Source organism: Ahaetulla prasina, chromosome 1 (genome assembly GCF_028640845.1).
Source record: "Ahaetulla prasina isolate Xishuangbanna chromosome 1, ASM2864084v1, whole genome shotgun sequence".
Lineage (NCBI taxonomy): Eukaryota > Metazoa > Chordata > Lepidosauria > Squamata > Colubridae > Ahaetulla > Ahaetulla prasina.
Window position 1 is genome coordinate 177666224 of NC_080539.1, and position 20604 is coordinate 177686827.

General features: G+C 37.5%; 1 protein-coding gene across 4 annotated transcripts in view; it reads right to left on the bottom strand.

Annotated features, from left to right (window-relative positions):
• EHBP1 (EH domain binding protein 1) overlaps positions 1 to 2676 on the bottom strand; it is a 285605-nt gene extending 282929 nt beyond the window's left edge. For 3 of the 4 annotated variants that reach the window (XM_058182659.1, XM_058182653.1, XM_058182639.1), the window contains exons 1-2: positions 2381 to 2675; positions 840 to 1258 (exon numbers count right to left, since the gene is read on the bottom strand). In XM_058182659.1, the coding sequence (XP_058038642.1) occupies positions 840 to 943 (104 nt within the window). In that variant the 5' untranslated portion in view covers positions 944 to 1258; positions 2381 to 2675. Of the gene's footprint in view, positions 1 to 839; positions 1259 to 2380 lie in introns of all 4 variants that reach the window. The other variant, XM_058182647.1, reaches the window with a different exon arrangement.
• Positions 2677 to 20604: the final 17928 nt, after the last annotated feature.

Consider the following 20604-nt stretch of genomic DNA (forward strand, 5'->3'; position numbering starts at 1 on the left):
TAATGTTATGTTAGGTATAAACATAACATAATTCATGCAGAAGTTATATCGAACAATTTAAAATACCACAGAAATACAATAATTAAGTATCCTGTCCATGAGGTAAACTGTAGAGCCAGAAACTAAAAACAAATCAATCCAGTTCATTATACATAGGATCTATTCTGAAGAAGTCAAAAATTTGCTCACTAAAGGAGAGTAGAGCACACAGATATAGTTTATCCAAGACTGATTTTTTTTTAAAAAAAAACTTATTCAGTTACAAGATTCAATTTTTTTCTGTAAAGAAAAGCAGAAGACACACTGAAAGCCCACTTGTCAAGAATGAAACCAGGCATCTGAGACTAGGGTCATGCAGCTGATTTCTCTGGACAAGCCAGCCAACTTAAAATGTATTTTATTAGGCAAAGATTGCTGGAATCCTTGTCTGACTAAGGAAATAACAGAATTCTCAAGGCCAGGTCTTGACTTTTTCTCTTCCTCACTGGAATAGTAAAAGAAATATGTTTTAGCCAAAGTCAGAAATACACAGAGTGTGACAAATTGCATTCTTAGCCTCTGGCAGATACCAGCTATCTAGTTTGTGGAGCTGCTGTACAACAGAGCCTGTTGTAATAACATATTAAAACAAAGAAAACTTACAGCATTGCAAGAAAAATGCACAAAGCTAATGGGTACTTGATATGATGATTCTCTATCAGCAAACCTAACAAAAGAGGAGTAATTATTCTCCAATTGCCTATTGTCCCACTGGAGAGGAAATGATACAACCATCAGCAGAAGAAGCAACAGTGATGCTCAGGCATCAGCAGCTCATTTCAACTGAAGACACTCCTTACCATTTCTTGGTGCATTCAACCATCAGTTCCTGATAAGAGGCTACAAACTGGAACTTGGATGCGTGTTTCCCAACACGTTGCAGTCTTTTCCATACTGAAGCCATGCTGCAGAAGAATCAGCACACTTGAAGGCTCAACAGGAATAGGAAGGCTCAAGCTGAGCAAGGCAGTATAACTGTTTATGCTGAACAATGTGCCCAGGAGTCTAAAAAAATTAACGGACAAGTAAAAGGCTGAAAAGATGCTCAGGATTCATGGTTTGGATATCCCTTTCCCAGGATAAATCCTGTCTTAAGTGAATGGCACATTATTGGCTGGGGGCATCATGATTTGGAACAAGAAAGAAAGAAATTGAAGAAAAGTCCCTTATGAAGTCGTCATGTCTCTTCATAGGTTCCAGTGAGTTTCAGATCATGAAACTAGAAAAGAAAACAGAATTGCAGTTCTATAAGCAATGTTTTATGCCCTTCACATTGCAATCACACACCCCTCCCTTTCCAAACCCTGAAAGAAGGAAAAAATGCAGAAGCAATTTCAAGAATGTTAGCCACGAGTCAGTCTGGAAATAAACCAATCAGTTTTTTTTATCAGCATTCTCATCTTCCAAAACATTCCCTCTCTCTCTCCCCCACCCACCCACCCACCCCCTCTCTCTCACACATACACAGACCCACAGGAATAGATATTTAAAGGAGCAGGTCAGGACCATTCTCCAGCATCTTTGGGAAGCAGTGCTGGGTTAAGGCACTGCCAGCAGAACACCCAAAAGGAGATGTGAGAAGTTCTTTGTCTCCATGCTGATGATAAAAAAGGTGTAACAGTTGTCTCCTCCCCAGCCTTTCTTCCTAGGGGAATTTGTACATAATGGAGAAACAAGAGGGCAAGGATGCTCTTGCAGTGTTTATATTGGATGTGTGTACAAGAAGGTAGATGTAAGGGTGTTTGCTGAGTTTCAGCTGCTTAGGAGAGTAATTGCCCTTTTCATTTTGTAGGGTACAATTCTTATTCCACAACGCTTTCTTTCCAGCCAAGAACATAAAGAGTTGGGAGCCGGAGAGAAGAACATTTTTTATTATTATTTTATTTTCGTGCCTTCTGGCTGAAGAAATAGTGAGCAATGGGTGGAGAGAAGGGGATAATGATGGCACCAGCGAAAGTGGAAAAGAGATGCACTAGAGGGGGCAGAGTTCTTTCTCCGAAGATTTCTCCTGGTTTTCCAGAGCATTCCCTTGCTCTTGTAAAAGAGACTTCGCTTTCATTGTTTCCGCCTGTCTGGCTTGTTCGCCAACACAGACACCTTTTCCCTTTTCCCTTCCAATGGTCTGTAACTCATTCTCTGCCCCTCACGCTCAGCACTGGCTCTGGACTGGTTCAGAGCACCAAAGCCTTTTGATCTGGAGACAGAGAAGGAGGGGAAGGGAGTGCTGAGAGCTGCACAAGACATACACCCCAAAATCTGGGAATCATTAGGGCAGAGGAAACAAGGTGAAATCACCAAGCAGCCATTCAGACGTGCCGCCGCCGCCTTTTCTCGTTCTTACCTTCCTCCAGCTCCACGCACATTTAATCCTAGTAAGGCTGGATCTGCTGCTGTCACACACGCCATCCAATACTAGCTCTGCCTATTACAGCTGCAGCAGCCGCAGATCCATTCCAGTTACCCGGGGATCAACACTGCAGATCCGGGAGCCTCAATCCAAGCCCAAGGTTCCCTTCTCAAAGCCTCCAGCCAGAAGGCGGTGGCAACGCCACTGATCGTCCGAAGGTCCCAGCACCACTTCGCATTCCACAGTCACTACCTTCCTGCAGCCAGAGGTGCGCGCCTCACAGTAACTTCGCCTAGCGGCGCAACCAAACCCACGGCTCAGAGCACGCCATTGGCAAGGGATCGGAGTCCACCCCAAGCAAGCGTGCCCATTGGCCGCAGGGTTACGTCAATCATTCCACCAGGCAGGGACCGAGAGGGCGGGGGAGCCCAAGCCCTCCTTGCAGCAGGGGTGGGATGAAAAGCGAGGAAAATAAACGATGGGCTCGTTCGTCTTGCCTCAGAGCTGTTTTTCTATTGGCTTTCAGAATTCTGAAGAGGCGGGTTGTTTATACCGAATCGAGTCATAATTGGGCAAAAAGGGCATCCGTTTGAAGAAAGTTGCAAGCTTTCGGATCGGGGGAATAAGTAACAGCGGCTGGTCGATCATTCGGGAGGAAGACTTACTTGTCTTGGAACTCAGAAAACTTAGGCTTCGACATTAACCTACGTGGCCGTAGTTTTGATCCCATTAGTGGATCATCTCTACATACATACTAATTTCTGTTATAAATCTGAGGTTGAGGTGCAAGATTGGGGTTATTTAAAAAGGAGTACGTCACTCTAGTTTAATTTACAGAACATCTAAACTTACAGCCGCAGCTTAGCAAACTGTGGTAGGAGAACCTCTAGTTGTCTACATACAACAACAATCATTTCATTACCGTATCGATGTTAACTCTAATCTTTCGCATGTCTTGAATAAATAAGTTAAAAGAAAGACAGCTGATTTCTACTTTTCTTTCCTAAACGAGAGAGGGAGATCTGTAACAAAACTCCTCTTCAAGTGCCAGCCAGCCATGCTGCCTTCTAAAACCATTCTATCAATTCCTCTACCTGATTTTCTTTTTTTTCTGTTCCAATTCTGAGCTGCATTTTGGAACCAGTGAGCCTGCTTGGTCTTCGCTGGGCTCATTAAGATTCCCTCTGCTTGAATATTTTTAAATACTTCTTCAACTCTTGGTATTCCTGCCTAAGCAACTCGGCACCAGCACTGAATAAATAAAAGGTCTACATTGAAAAGTGGTGTCCAACACTAGAAAAGTGTAATATCTGATATAATTAAAACAGTAAGTAGGGTGGTATTAATTTCAAAAAATAATCAAGGAAGGAGTTAGAGTATTTCTTTGTTCCTAAATATATTCTTGCAAAAAAACAAGTAGGACAAGTTTTAGGTAGCAATCTTAAATCACCAAAACAGAAAATTTCTATTAAAGATCTAAGATTCTTCTTGTATTGTATGTATATCTTTAGCCATATTGTTTTTGTATTCCATATACAGTACAGACATCCCTCCTTTCTATCAAAGGATACAGTAGCTGTTCAGCAACTTGCTTTTCAAAACATCATTATTTATTGATATTTTCCATTTTGTTCTTTGCTTTTAGGTTCATATTACACTCCGCTAAAGACAGTACAGTAAAAGCATATAGTTTCTCATATAGTAGAGAAAATTAGTTACAAAAGTAAACCATGACTTCATTGTTGTGGTGTTATTTTTAAATTATTGCCTTCTGATTGGGCAAACTTTACTATATACACATAGCTTCTCATGACCGTGGAAAAATTAAAGGCTTGAAAATCCCCATAATATATGAAAAATATGCAGCTATCAGACACTTCTGCCTACCCACACTTCTTTTACTGTTGGCAAATATTCTATGTTACTCTGGCTCAGGGGTAGTCAACCTTTTTAGACCTACCGCCCACTTTTGTATCTCTGTTAGTAGTAAAATTTTCTAACTGCCCACTGGTTCCACAGTAATGCACTGTGTATCGTCGTCTGCATATGCCTCTCGCGCATCGTAGATTGGGGTTGGGGGCGGGGCCGGCTACCAGCTCTGCTTGTCTGTTACAGCTGGGTGGTGTGTGGGGAGATGTGCGAGCTATTCTAGGACGAGGCTCTTTTGTTTGTGGTCGCACTATAGCGCCATTTAGTTTCACTTACGTAACGTGAACTAAACTTATGCGCGGGCGATACAATAGTATATTTTCAGAAATCTAAATTGTCACGGGGAATTTTATGAAAAGCTAATGAAAAATTTTTTAAATAATGCTATGAAAATTTTTTAAAAAGTCAACTAATTTTAAAAAAATGAAAGTGCTTCAGTATCGGACAAAACCCCTACCGCCCACCATGAAAGCTGGAACGCCCACTAATGGGCGGTAGGGACCAGGTTGACTACCACTGCTCTGACTGAACCCATAATAATGAGAAATAACATTTGTGACAAAGTAGCCCATTGTCTTTACACTAAATTTCAGAATGGAAAAATGGACAGTTGATCTTCGATTTTCCAGGCAATGGGAGAAGTTGACTAAATAAATAGTAGTTATTGTGCATTTTAATTTTCATGCTGAGCCACATCATCAGCCTTCTCTCCACATTCCATAACATTTGATTGGGGTTCTTTCAAGCTGCAAATCTTAGTATTAAAAATCTAGACAACCATTAGATGGAAGTTCTATTGTAATCTAGCAATTGCCTAGACCATGGCTATTCAACCTTTTGGCTTGCTTGGGTCACACTGAGTTAAGAGGAATTGTGTTGGGCCACATATAAAATATATAACATAGTTAATGTATATAAACCACATAATAGTGTTAAATGTTTTACGATCTTGTGGGACTGCATTACTAACTTTCAAGGGTTGTATGCAGCCTGCAGGCCACATCTGGTTTAGACTAACCCTACTGAAAATGGTAAGGATTAAATAAATTCAGTTTCCTGATGAGGCTACTTCTCATAAACTGGACTAGCAATTCCCTCAGAACATATGCACAGACTGCTCCTTTGAGTTTACAATTTTAATTAAAACTGTGATCCCCTGATCCTTTTTGTGTTTGTAAATGAAAAATAAAATATACCAAAAACTTTGAAATTTACTCTAGATAGGGAAGTTTTTGCCAACTAGTGAAATCTACTTGTTGAAATCCAGCAAGTCACTGATTTAGTATTATATTCTGAATCAAGCTACTTAATTATATTTTAACTATTAAATGTACCCAATTTCAAACTCTGACATGATCAATCCTAAAAACTGCAGTAGTAGCAAAAAAAAAAAGAGGTAATTTGTCAAATGTACACTTATTAAAAATTATTCATTATTAGGGATTATTACCAGTTACAGCATGCTGCTGATAGAATGGTGTTTTTCCAGGGAACAGATTTATCCTTTGCTCCACTCTGCATGGCTTATACGAGTTCCAGATAACTAGGATTGAGAAGTACCTGTATTCCTGTACACAGAGTATTGGATATTACCCTATGTAATTGTAGCAGCAACTGATTTTCAAGCAATTCTGAAGCTACCAAAGCTAGCAACAGCAATAAAAAATCATTCCAAATTTACCTCTCTGTAGGATAAATTAAGATAATCTCAACTAACATCAGAAAAGTGGGTTTCCTTTGGCTCTTAAGATCTGCTAAGGCATAGAGCTTAAATACTTTTTTTCTTTGTGTTTGCATTCAAGTGTCAGGATCAAATAACATCAAGGAATTATTCATAACAAAATAGTTAGATTTTAGTATGCATATTTTGCTTTGTTGCTGTTCATTCCAGTGTTTAAGACAGAGAGGACTAGAAGTTGAAGTGTATAATAACAAATATTTAAAGAAGGAAGAATAGTCAAACCACTCAAAGATTCCTTTTCTCTTCAAATATTATATTTACTTGAAACAAGTTCTTACCTGATTTATTCATTCATTCAGTTCATTTGCACACTGATGTTAAGCTTGGGATGCATTTGAATGCAGATTTTGTTAATTTATGGCATCTGAGGCAATGTAGTTTTATGTTGTCATGTTATTCATGCAAGAGTTAATAGCAGCATTGTAACAAGTTTTTGCAACTACAAAACACAAACAGGCATACAAGGACAAAAATTACCCAGCAACTTTCTTTTAGTCTACTTATTTTAGTGGCTGTATGATTCAAAAAAGCAAGGGAACACGGGCTTGTATAAATTTCCCATTGTTCTCTACAGCAAGAGTAGGAACTGCACCAAGGAATGCTATAGAATTCTCTTGCGTAGCAACTTCACCATCAGCATCAGCAGTGCTTACTGCTTTACCTAGAAGTAATGCAGGCTGTCAATGATGGTGGCTGCTCTTGTTCCAACTCCACCATCATTGATGGCCTGCATTACTTCTAGGGCTGATTAATAAAAGCCTTGGACGTATTTTCTATGTGGCCCTAGGCTTTGGTTTTTAAATGATTATATGAAATATTTAGCCAAGACTTAGAACATTTATTTATTTATTTATTTATTTATTTATTTATTTATTTATTTATTTATTTATTTTGTCATAACAATATATGTAGGTATCATACAAAAAGATTATATAATATATAAACACATATATGGGTAAATATAAGGAGGTATAAGCATATATGTATATAGGAAGAAGAAAAGAAAAACAATAGGACAGGAACGGTAGGCACGTTTTGTGCGCTTATGCACGCCCCTTATGGTCCCCTTAGGAATGGGGTGAGGTCAATAGTAGACAGTTTTTGGTTGAAGATTTTAGGATTATGGGAAGAGATTTAGCAGAACTGCAGGGGGAAACATAAAATTGGGTTTGCTTTTGGGAGAAACTACTTGGAGATGGAATGAAGATGCCTATATTATAATCCATGTTGCTGTTTATATGCTGGGAGGGGCTCAATTAAAATTATAGGTAGAGAAAAGTGTAATAATAATAATATAACCTGTCTGGTGGGAAGAAGAGTGGTAAGATACTTGGGGCCCATCTCCCTGCCTGATTATTTCCTCACCCAAATAAAATATGGTAGCCAAACTGGCTTAGCCGCTAGTCTATGGGTTCTGTTGCTAAATAACAATGAATAATAGAACAATGAATAATAAGATCTCTCTCTCTCACCTGATTTGACAGATTATTAAAAGATTGTGAGAATGTCATTGCTTGATGCAGAAACAACAGTTAAGGATGTCATCAGATGCTGCTCACTGGGAACAGCCTTCCAAAGTCAGGGTCCCTGAGTTTTCACACCTCACTGATGCTGAGACTGGAGAATACCCAGAGCTCTCCTTCCAAAAATGTCTTTAGTGTAAGGATAATCCAGAGTGACCATTGTTTACTCAAAAAAGCTTCCCTGCTGGGATTTAAGTATATTTCTTGGAAAGTCCTATTCAAGAGCATTTTATCCAGAATGCTCTACGTGTAATGATTACAATAACCCTCCGATCCTTTGCCAACATCGCTTTCATGTGGACATCTGTAGACATGTGTACAGCTGCGTCAACATCGGTTTCCCCCACCACAACCACCAATTCTGATGAATGCAGGGCTGCCTGCAGGGAGCTCATGTTGTTGGAATGATTAGTGGGAGGTGGGATTTGACCAGAACACTCACAAGGTGAACATTCCATATTGAATCATACCCTAATTGCCTCTTTGCTCTACTAGTGTTCAGTAACAACTCCAGATTTTTTACATCATATTTTTACATCAGCAGTATATGACGTTAATTCGTAGTAAAATTAAAACAGTATACTGTTTTAGTATACTGTTTTACCAGCCATCACCAATATATCTTTTGTATCTTCCTGGATGCATAAAGGAAGCTAGCTGGTAACTTTGGGTCAGTCACTCTCAGTCGAACCCACCTCACAGTGTGGTTGTTGTGGGGAAAATAGGACAAGGATATTTGGTGTATTTGAATTATTTATAAAATTAATAAATGTGGAATAAAAATGTAGATATATTAATAAGTACTGAATTTTCTATAATCTGCCTTCACTTTCTCTGTTAACTATGGAAATTTTAATTGGACCAATTTAGCTGTTGCTTCCCTGTTCAAACGTACCATCTTAAATTGTGCATTAGAAATGCACATTTATGTATATTTGCTTTAAAAATAATTAAACTGTACAATTGGGGCTTCCACTGTAAAGTTTCAGCCTGCCATTTGGGATAACTCTTATGGGAAAAGCAATCTCTTTTTAATTTTGTTTATTCTATTTTGTTTTGTAAAATAAATCAAACCTACATCTCACCAACCATTCTAGACCCATTTTTGTTTGTTTCTGATTATGATAGTATCTATTTGTGAGGTGGAGGGGCTGTCAGTGAAGAACGGGATACTTTAAAGACTTCCCCAAATCTTGTGCTTAGATAGTAAATTTTGAGTAATGAGTTTGCTATTCCTACTTCAAAAAGAGAACAGACTTTATCATCACAATTTATGTTAATGCCAACCATTTGCTTAGTTTAAAACCAGCTGGACCTTCAAATTGTTTTGTTTGTTCAATATTCTCTTTCCTTGTTAATCTTTTTTTTCCACCCAGAAAAAAAAACAGATCTGGAGTTTTCCAATATTCTGGATATTGTATTTCAGAGCTTTCCCTGTATGGTCTTACCAGACTTTTATTTTAGTATTATTATGGTCTCCTATTACAATCTGTAGCACAAATCAGTTTAAGACTTATGTTTTCCTTTAGTAAATGGTGAAATTAGTGGCAACTTGATTTTGACTGCCTTTCAAGAAGAAGGACTTCCTTGTTTGATTAAAGAAAGGGAAACAAAACAAATAAACTAAAACAACCAACCCCCAAAGCGGGCCTTTCAAACCTAGCGGTTTCAGGATGTTTTAGAACAGCAAATGGCACAATTTCCAGCATTTGAGGAGACAGCTTGGGAGAGACTGAGCCAAAGTTTCAAATTCACTTTTCTTTTTATGGCGAGATCTTACATTCACAAAGCAGGGGTGGGTTCTACTTACCTTTACTACCGGTTTGCATCGTGCGCTCCCCCCCCACACACTGGCTTTGCTCACGCACGCACACTCTTCTGTGCATGCGCAGATCAACTTTGATGACATCCAGGTCAGTGGGCAGAGTCTCCTGCCGGTTTTTGTGAACTGGTCCAAACCAGGGGCAACCCACCACTGTTACAAAGGTTTGATAAATAAAAAATATAGCCTTAAAAAGGAGGAGAATCAAGTACTTCTTTTTTCTTTCTCCTTTTCCTTCTTCCTGCACCTTAGGAGGCATGCAGAAATCTAACAGGAAGAAAACATGGAATCCTCTTCAAATAGCAGCCATACATTTTATTGCATGTATACTTAGCCCCATAAGAATTGTGTCATTTACAGAATGGGAAAACTCTGCTCAGATGATAACTTGTTGGGAGGTAGGGCAAGGGAAAACTTATTCTCTCAACACTATACGATTCTGCTAATCCAGAAGCCTTTGTAGGCCATATTGAAGGGTTGAGAATAGTTGTATAGAATACTTTTGTCTCATTTCTGATGGGACCCATGAAATCACTGTTGCCTTTGAGGAATCCATAGATTCCACCTTGTTCAACATCCACCTCAAGCTATGGAGGTTTGGCTATGCAAATGGATAATCCTCCATTGGATCTCTTATTTTCACTTCAACTTAAGGATATGGTAAACGTACCACTGCTAGCTGTCTGTCTGGTACCCATGAGAGACTGAATGGGTTAAACAAACTTTTAAACCTGATAGAATTATTCTTGAATAAATGTGCTAGAACAAATGTCTCAGGTTTAAGTGTGCTACCCTTCTTGGAGAGATTGCACTATTCTAAAACATCACACTCATGGTGTGGTGATTGTCTTTGCTGAGACCTGTTTACCAGATGTGCAAGTAATATTATTGGGAAAGAATGCTTTTTCACAATGTGACTTGCCATCATTCTTGTCATATCCAGCTGAGTTCTTGATACATTTAGATTGCATGATTATAATACACTCAGAAAGGGGTGGACCTTAAAATAAATACAGAAATTGCAATTGCTAGAAAATGGAATGGATACTATAGCGTTGAAACTATTTAACTGTGTTGCTTCTAATTTTTTTTGGGAAGTACATCTGTTAACCTTTAAAAAAGGCTTGCATACTAGATAGCTTCCTCACCGCAATGTTCCGGTCATTATCCATAAGTCTTAGGATACTAGATAGAAGTCAGAATATTTAGAACCTTCTATTTGGATATACCCAATTTCTGAAATGTTCTGCCAAGAAAGATCCTTCAGTTCATTGAAGCCACACCAGAGGGTTCAGTACCTTAGTCCCCACCTAATGTTTTTCCTTCCATTCCATCAGCCAAAAATAAGGAATTTGGAGAGCTGGCCAATAAAAACCTGTTCTTTAAAAGTTTTAAACAACTGCACACTTTATTTGAGCCTCGATTATTTCTTATGGAATCCTGTTGTTTATTATTAGAGTTATCACAGCTCAGCTGTAAGACTTCTTTTCTGTAACTCTAGAGGTATATAAATTTTAGTTCTTTGCTATTAAGTAGTGGCCATCTATATTTTTGCAGTAAAGGTTTGGTAGCACTATTATTAATCTGGATTTTTAAGACTGATGCACAAGAAAGTTACTGCTGATTTTGTTGTTTTTTTCCTTTTATGTAAGAAGGTACAACTTTCAGAATAAATACAATACATTCTGTTTCATGGCAGTAAGCCTCAGTGTATTCGTTGAAATTATACTCTTATATGGTAAAATATATATAGTACAGAGCTGGAGTAACATTGCTTTAGTTCATTCTTGAAAGGAAAAAAAGGAAAAATTTTATGATTTGTACCCTCCAAAGGATTCATAAGCAAGTTTCTGGAAGAACAGATTAAACATAAATAAGTCTTTGAAACCATAACAAATCTATTCAGGCAGAAAGAATATTTGATTATTTCTACATAACAAAGATTGGCTCAGGACACTAAATAGGTGTTTGGTTAGAAGAAATCAAATTACTCATTCTAAAATTCAATAGAATTAATTTCACCATCCTACAAAGTATTATATTAATATAATGAAGATTTTAAAAATGTTGAACAGCAAAATGCAAAGCAGGAGTGATGCTACTTCTTAACAAAAACAGATGTTTCTAATAATCAAAATTAATAAATATTAATGTAATTAAGAGAAATGGCAAATGCCAATTGTCCTATTTTACCACTAGTTATTTACTCTTTTATGCATTTATCACTATGGCATAAAAGTTTTTGCAATTTGAAAATTAAGGTGAGTTATGATCATTGAGTTACTATGCTAAGTTTTATAGTCACTTGCTTAAAACAATTTAACATATTGCTATTATTCAATAAAAGTGGGAAGAACAACAAATCCAGTTGTTCTTCAGAGTTGGTGAAACATATGTAGCAAATGTACCAATTTTTGTTTGTAATATGACATGCTTTTGTTAAATAACACTTTGTAAACTTAGATAGCATTTCCAAAAGAGCAGATGCTGTTTTCCAGACATTTTGCAAGCACTTCTAAAAATCTAATAATAAAGATGAAGTCTTGAAATAATAGCATTTAGGGGTGAGGTAAACACAGTTCTGTGTTAATCCAATCTGACGGAAATTCAACTGAACCAAGTACTCAAAGCATCCCTCAACATTTGGGACTATCCAACTGATAAGCTGACAAACAACACTACCTACTACCAGTACTCTGGCATGGTACTTTGTGTACAGCTGGAGGAGAACAGTATTACAGTGATACTGTACCTGAAATGTCACAGAAAAAACTATTAAATATAGTACATGTATAATGAAGGCAATGTACTGTATCTCCATATATGGAACAAAGTGTTGGAAATTCACAAATATATGCTATTACAGTAGAGACACATATTTTACTGTGTTACATCATGAATATAAGTAAGTTAAAATGTCTTTTATTTTTATAAAAGTATAACTATTACCGATATATCTCATGTAGATAGTTTTTAAATTATCAATAATGAATGATCATTCATTTGCATTTGGAAATACTTTGTAAATTAGTTCTTCACATAATGGATTGGTATTTTAATTATTAGTGACCCAATGCACTGAATTATATCAATTATGAATAAATATTTTTGATAGTATTATAGATTGTATAATAGAATGGTATGCAGTAACATTTTGACTATAATTATTAAAACTCTCTACAATATTTACTACTGCAAGACAACACTCCACAATTCTTTTTATCATGCTAAATACGTATAAATTGCAATATGAGCCATTCTGAACTGGTGCCAGTTGAGATAACATAGAAGCCTTAAAGCCTTAAAGAGTGAATAAACAAATTGAATGTTAGTTAACGTTATACCAAAATCTATTTTGCAATTTCTGAAAGTTTTTCTTCTCCTCTGAAAGAGACTTTGCTTTCTCATATTATTCTTAGTGTATTTTACATTTTTTCCAAATTTCCCTTGGTAGTGCTTTTGGAATAGAAATGGTGTTGTAGGTTTTAATTATACAGCTTTCTGAAGTGTCCTTAGTGCTCAAATGTCCAATCTGAAAAACACAGTAGGAGGAATTTCTTCATGATGTTCTCCTTTGAGATTTAATTGACACCCGAGAAAAAAGAAAGTATATGGGGAGCCCTTAATTACTTGGTTAAAAAAATAAGTACAGAACACCATGCCTATGAAGATTTCACCCCCCTTTTTTTCCTCTTTTGAAAGAAATTTTAGAAGCAATGTCTCTTTCATCAGATCGAATGGCTCTGATGGAACAAAACGGAGAAGTATTCTGCACAACACTATCATCAATCTTACTTGACTTTCCTTATCAAAAGATATTTTATTTGCTTAGCTTACATCTCACCACCTGGCACTACTTTCTCAAAATACTAGGAAGAAGATATAGTAACAAATCCCATACACAAACTAATTCAGATAAGTGACACTATTTCAAAATTGTAAATCATATGCAACATTAGCCAGGTGATTTTTCCCCCCTTAATGCAGAGGAATCTTTCCTACTCCCCTGCTGTATGTCTAGACTTCTTGCAATTGATGGATTAACTGGGCTTTATTCTTCCACTGGATGCTAATCCACCAGTTGATGAACACCAATGGCTATAAACAATGTATTTTAATATGTCAATATTTAGCTCATGGTTATTGGATGAATTACAATTTAAGTCATGTGTCAGTCACTGTAATATCATGACTGGTAGACATATTCTATATATTCAGGCTTTTTTATTAATAAATATGGAAAGATACGGAAAGAAAATATTAAGTTTGAGTTACTTAACTCACTTTTCAGGCATGAAGACAGCTATAGAAGAACATTACATAAGTAACATTTGAGAAAGGAACAAAATGCAGCAGAAATTGAAAAGATTCTTAAGATTAACAAAGCACGGGACAACTTTAACAGAATCTTGGGCTAGGAAAAGTAAAATTAAAAACTGTCAGTAGTGTTTTAAATATTAAATCTCTTTAATACTGTTTAAAGGGCAAAGCATAAGCACTACTAAGATTTTATAAACAAATGAAAGAATAAAACCAAAGAATGCAGATGATATTTGCCAAACCTTCAAGTATCAGTACTGCGACAACATTAACAGTGTATTTAATTTTGCTCTGAATTTACTTATGCGAAACCTGGAGAATATAATGTGTTTTTAGAGTTATGATATATAAGGAGTATGTTTAAAAATTGTTGATCTTATAATTTCTGGCATATTTTTTTAAATTATTCTATGGTGTGTCTTCACCAACATGATCAGGTTCAACAGCTGCTTTAGACAGGCAATCATTTATTTAAATCCTGTTCAGACTTTATGTCAGGGCTAGGCAAGTAAACTTTTGTGTGTGTGTGTTCTGTTTCCCTCCCCCAATACTCCCAGCAAAGAGTCAGTCAGAGGCCTCCTTTTCTAATTTAATTTACATAGATAAATGTCCTGGCCATGTCTACCCACGGGCCTGCCAAGTTTCTGGAGATAACGAAGAAATTATAGATAAGGCTAGAATTACTCACGAATATATTCTTCCCTCCATTGATACAGTTTGCCCGCGCAAATTCATTGCTTTGTCCAAGACAAAAAACCAGGAAGTCCCGCCTCCTATTTATAGTCTCTGCAGATGTCACTGCATGACAATCATTACTTGGCTTTATCCCAACGCTGCTTCTGCTGCGCGCGCCGATCACGTCTGCGCAGTCTTGCATCACTCCAAAACTGTTCTTGGGGCGTTGCCAAATCAGAAGAAGGCTCCAGAGAATCAGGCCTTGCTGGCCCCTCCTCCTCCCTTTGAGTGGGTGCCAGGGAGGGAGAGGACTCAAGAGAAGCAGGGCTTGCCAGGTCTTCTCCCTCACTTACTGAATCATCCGAGTCCAGGAGTCCGGGTCCAGGAACCTGGGTCACAACAGTGTGTGTGTAAGAATTTGGAGAACATGTCAGAACTGGGCAGTGGTAGTGGTGGTGTAGGGAAGATGGTCAATTCACAATGTTAGTCAGCACCAGTCACCTTTTACTAAACAGCCAACTCAGCAGTGAAATCCAGCTGGATCTATCTGGCTCGTGCAAACTGGTAGCGCCAGTGGCAGGAGGCTCCATCCACCCACCGGAATGTCATTATGTCCCATTTTTGACCCTCTGCGCATGTGCAGAGGGGTCTATGCATGCATAGAATAGTCGCGCATGCTCACACTCCCGAACTGGTAGTGAAGGTAGGTGCTTTTCGCCACTGAGCCAACTGGTGAAAATGTTCTCTTCTTTTCAAGTCTACCACATTGCTGTTTCATGGGATAAGTGGACATACAGTTTGCCAAAGCAAAGGGCTACAATCATTCACTGTTTTTATTTTCTGAGAATTATGTCTATATATGGAGGTTAAATCATGAATAAAAATGATTTAGACGGTGGGGCTTTGCTTTGCAAAATACTAGTTTCTAATTACTGTAAAAATGCTAATTAGGTGAATCCGGAAGTCTTGAAAATGCCAAGGGAGGTATCCACAAACCCAAAGTTTGCCTACACCTGATAGATAAATATATTTGTAAGTCAGTTCCCATGGATCTTTCCTTGTTTATTCTAATGAATAACTTTTTGCAGTGATCTTGAATTTTATTTATCCCTTGAAATTGATTGCCTTTTGTCTTTGGATCCCAGCATGCAGCAGCACATACCTGCCTCAGCTGATTTCTGAAATGCTCAATAGGTTCAGGTATGTTTAATACATAGATGGGAGGCCACCAGAAACACCCAAGGCTGTAGACTAAAGCAGGATTAAATCTCAACAAGATCAGTAGGAATTATTTCTGAGTAGACATGTATAGGATTGTTGCTGCAAATTTTCCCAATCCATTACTACCAGTATATAGCTATAGAATGTACACCAAGATAGTATTGGAAAGTAAGTGTTTAATATCATGGGCCATGCAAGCCAAGATTCCTACCTCCAATAATAGTAGGACTATAGCAGAAAAAAAAATATGGCTGAAATAACAGTGTTTGGAGATATTGATGCATTTCACAGATTCTAATGACATTCCAAAAATGTTTAAAATATGATCTCAAACTTTAGGGACATAAAATTATCATTTCCCTTGATACAAATGATATGAACTGAAAAAAAGAAAAATATGGCTATAAGACATGTTTACCAGTTTATTATTTGGAACATATATTATTTACAAGTATGGGAAAGATTGAAATTGTGTATCAGTTCCATTGAATCACATTAATTAGAATGGTCTTCAAATTTTACACCAGCACAGCTACTGCTTTGAATTGTTGCAAATGCGGTGATTAAAATCTTATATGGGAAAAATCAATTTGACAGATGGGGACATAGGTTTACATAAACTATAATATTAAACTATCCATTGTACTGAAAACAGATTAAGCATATTCAAAATTAGAAAAGAAGTAGGTTATTGGCCAGACTTATACAAAGTGGAAAATGAAACCAGCAATTTGGATTTGTCCATAAACAAGATTTGCTGAACCCACTTTCTGTATCTTTTACAAAGGTGGAATAATGTACAAAGATACCAATGCCAGCAAACCAGATATGAGTTTGACAGTGCCTCCCCTTAGATAGATCAAGATTTGTATATATCTCATCCTGAAATAGAAAAACACAGGCTTGGTTTACATATTACACTAAATCATATAGTGTACTTTGTTAAATTATAATTTAGTGCAATTATGACATTTATTCAATAAATTAAGCCATGGCTTAAGATGTTATGAGAACCGGATTACTGAAGCATTTTATTCAGTTATTATAAGATCCTATTTGCCTGTCAATTGCATAATGTCATACATCTTGTATGACATTATGCATATGAATCTTGTAAAATACATGACATATCCACATAAGTACAGGTAGTCCTCAACTTACAACAGTTTGTATAGTGACTGATCAGAGTTACAATGCCACTCAAAAAAAGTGACATATGACTGTTTTTCACACTTAGACTGTTTGTGAACCCATGTGATGGGAGAACTAGCTGACATGCCTGGCAAGGCTATTACACAAAGTGTCCAATGCTTTCCAGTGGTGGTATTCAGCTGGTTCTATCCGGTTCAGGTGAACCGGTAGCGGCAGTTGCGGGAGGCTCCACCCAGTCATGCACCCATGCTCACATTTGCGAATCGGTAGTGAAGGTAAGTGAATACTACCCCTGGTGTTTTCCTGATATGTTGTAAATATAATTCTTCCCAAGTCAGCATGAAGGCTGGGAAATGTAGACATTGTCCTGTCCATACATCTGGAAAGCATTACATAGGGACGGCAACAGTAGAAGTTTACAGCACTACCGACCTTCTGCTCACAGAATAAGATGAGAGCACGGTTGCTATGCTCATAGTCTGAGGACTGCTAAATCCCAGCAAATTAATTATTGACCATATAGTACTGCTGAAAATCAGCAATGACAGTATTTGTAAAAATAAGGTCTCCAGAGAAAGAGCATGAAGAATGGCTGATTCGCTTCTCATAAAATCTAGGTGGGATTAGAGAAAATCTGAGATCTTCTCTTTTTAATTTTAAGCATTATTATATTTGAGTCAAATGAAATCTAAGCCAGTGCTGTGTCCATAAGAATAAATTTGAAAAGGAATCTCACGAGATTAGACCAAAAGTTCTGCAGTGATTTTATGGTATTCTTATACTTTTGGTCTAATAGTGAATTTACTGTGTATTCTATCTTAGCTGACACAGAAAAAGTAAGATATGAAATATAAGCTATCAATTTTCAAGGCCATAAAATGTGCAATAAGTAATTTATGGCATGTTCTAAATTAGGAGATGTAATGCCCTAATTTGTATTTTGGTCCTGACTTTTAAAAATAGGCAGAACAATACTTTTCTTTAAAACCTGTCAGGAAAACATTATGCGCATTTCTGCCAATGCATACACAGTAGCTCAAGAGCTAATGCGTATGAAAGCTGTTGGCTGCATTATTAACTTTAGAGTGATTAGCATGCATCATTTTATAAAAACAGAAGGGCCACTTCAGTCTGTTCCTTTTGCACAAGAACCATGTCAGTTATGGCTTCCTGCTTGTAGACCACCTGGCATTATTTTTGCCCTTTGGCTCCAGGCTGAAATTCTGTCCCTCCCCATGACATATCATATTTTAAATGTGACTAGATAATACATTGTATTGAGTAAAGTACGGGTGGGAGAGGCATCAGGATTTTAGAGATGCTTAGGTGGGGCATGGCCAAAAAAAGGTTGGGACCCACTGATCTAGATAGTCCTGATCTATCTGGCGAGCTATGTCAACTGCTACATTACCAGCTTTCCTGCCATGAGGAGTTGAGCTACTTTCAGCAGTACTTTGACCCCTTCTCAATTTGATCCCCAAGGAATGTCATCCTTTAATTTGCTTGTATTTAGTGCCTAACTGAAGAATAACAAAGCAACTGAGGAGGGCAATTTAATCCCCCAAGGCAACTAAAATTATTTAAGTGTAATGGCCCTTCATATGGCACCCTTGTTCATCCCCACTGATAACTCTTTACAGACCCCTAAACAGTGGAGATGTATAAAGATACTTATATCTAGATATAGATATGTAGATACAGATAAAATAAAAATCTAATCCCAGTAACTATCATCCAATCAGCATCCTAAATATGCTGAGTACTTATTTTTTTAAAAAATTGACTGAATAGTTTGATTAAAAGGTTAACAAAGGAATAAGGAAGGAACAAGCTGATTTTATATAAGGTTACTCAACTGCTATCTGGCCAGTTGCCCTACACTGTTTGGCACAGAAATATTCCAGCTCCCTTCAAGATTATCCTGTCCTACCTTCATTGATCTTTTGATTCAATTCCCTATGAGGTTATGAAGGAAATTAGTAGCTTGCACAACATTGTTATGCAATTCATAATGATGCTCCATGAGAATTATTCATGTATGTGAAATGCAAGGTTAATAACAACTTGACATTCTCACTCCAAAGGGGTTAAGAGGGCTACATTCTGGCTTCTCTAATGTTTGTGTCAACAGCATTACTCTGGCAGTTGCAAAGTGTGAATTCCATTCCAGTTTCCAGTTTCCATTCTCTTATATGTTGATGACCACCATAATATTACAAGTAATCCAAATAGGACTTTGATGAAGAACTCAAGTGCTAGCAAGATGCAGTGATGATGGAAAATTGAAAATTAAATATTCAACATTGAATAATACATAACTGGAAATTTCATATATATACATATACATATACCATATACATATACACATATATACATATACACATATATATTCACAACATGAGCAAAAGGGGGGGAAAAGCCATCAATTCAGTAATCAGATTGGCAGCTTATAAGAGCAATAACTATTTCCCTACAGCAATCCAATTATTTAAAGCTGAAGTATTAACTCTTCATCTATATTGAGCACACTTTTGCACTTATAAGGATTTAATTCTTTTGGAAGCAATCCAGTCTAAATTTATGAGAACCATGCTACATGTTTCCCAATCAATAGCAAATGTATTTATTTGACTAGAATTTAATTACTTAATTGTTGAAGCATGTATGACTCTCGATGTATGAATCAATGGATGAAGTAATTGTTTGAGGAAGTCCTTGTCACAGCTTATCTTGCTTAATAGATACCATTTTTCTTCTAAGAAGTGCATGACCAATGACAGTTCATTGACCATGAACTTTCAACTCATACTTTACTTATATTGGGCACAGATAAAGCTGTGGCAGAGATTAAGCAGACAGGTCTTGACTTGATGCCTATGGAGATTCTCAGTCATCCAGGTCATGGTTGTCCCAAAGGTGAGAGAGTCAGAGCTGAAGAAGTTTCTTGGATGACCAGCTCAAATCCCCCTGCAACTCAGACTAATCTGAGCACAACCAAGCCCCCACCCAAACAGGACACACACCCATCCAATCAGAGCACAAAAAAACCCCATCCAATCAGAGCACAGCCAAGCTCCCACCCAATCAGTTCAAACCCTCACTAGCAGTTAAAAAGGAAGAAACAGCTGCAATCACACATTGCTCCCAAACCTGAAGCTGAAGCCTAAAGATGACGATGAGACTTGCCGAACGTCAAGACACTTCCAATTTTACGCGGGAGAAAACCCGAATAACCAAAGACCTACATATAGTGTGTGTGTGTGTGTGTGTGTGTGTGTGTGTGTGTGTGTGTGGTTGTGTGTGGTTGTGTGTGTGTAGGTCTTTGGTTATTCGGGTTTTCTCCCGTGTAAAATTGGAAGTGTCTTGGCAACGTTTCGACGAAGTCTCATTCGTCATCTTCAGGCTGGTGTTTACAGCTTCGTGCTTCTAGGAGCAACATTGCTACCAGTTAACACTGGATCAGGCGCCCACCTACCCAGACGCTTCTGCGCATGTGCAGAAGATTTTGTGCATGCACAGAAGTGTCATGTGCAGAAGCACGTACGTGTCCACGTACCCACGAACGAACCGGTAGCAACGGGTTTTGAAACCTGCCCCTGGTAGAAGCCTCATCTTTGGAGGAAGGGAAATCACCTTCTACACAGTCAAATAGGGCATAGGATTTATTGGTGGAGATTGCAAAGAGGAAAGGGGGAGAGGAAGGAGATTTATATACTATGTGCTGGAATAAATCCTTCAGTTTCAACTATCTGGAGATTGCTGCTGCCTTAGAATGTTCAGACTGCTTGGAATTTTCTCTTTACAACATCTTAGGCTTGTTGTCCCTTTAATATTT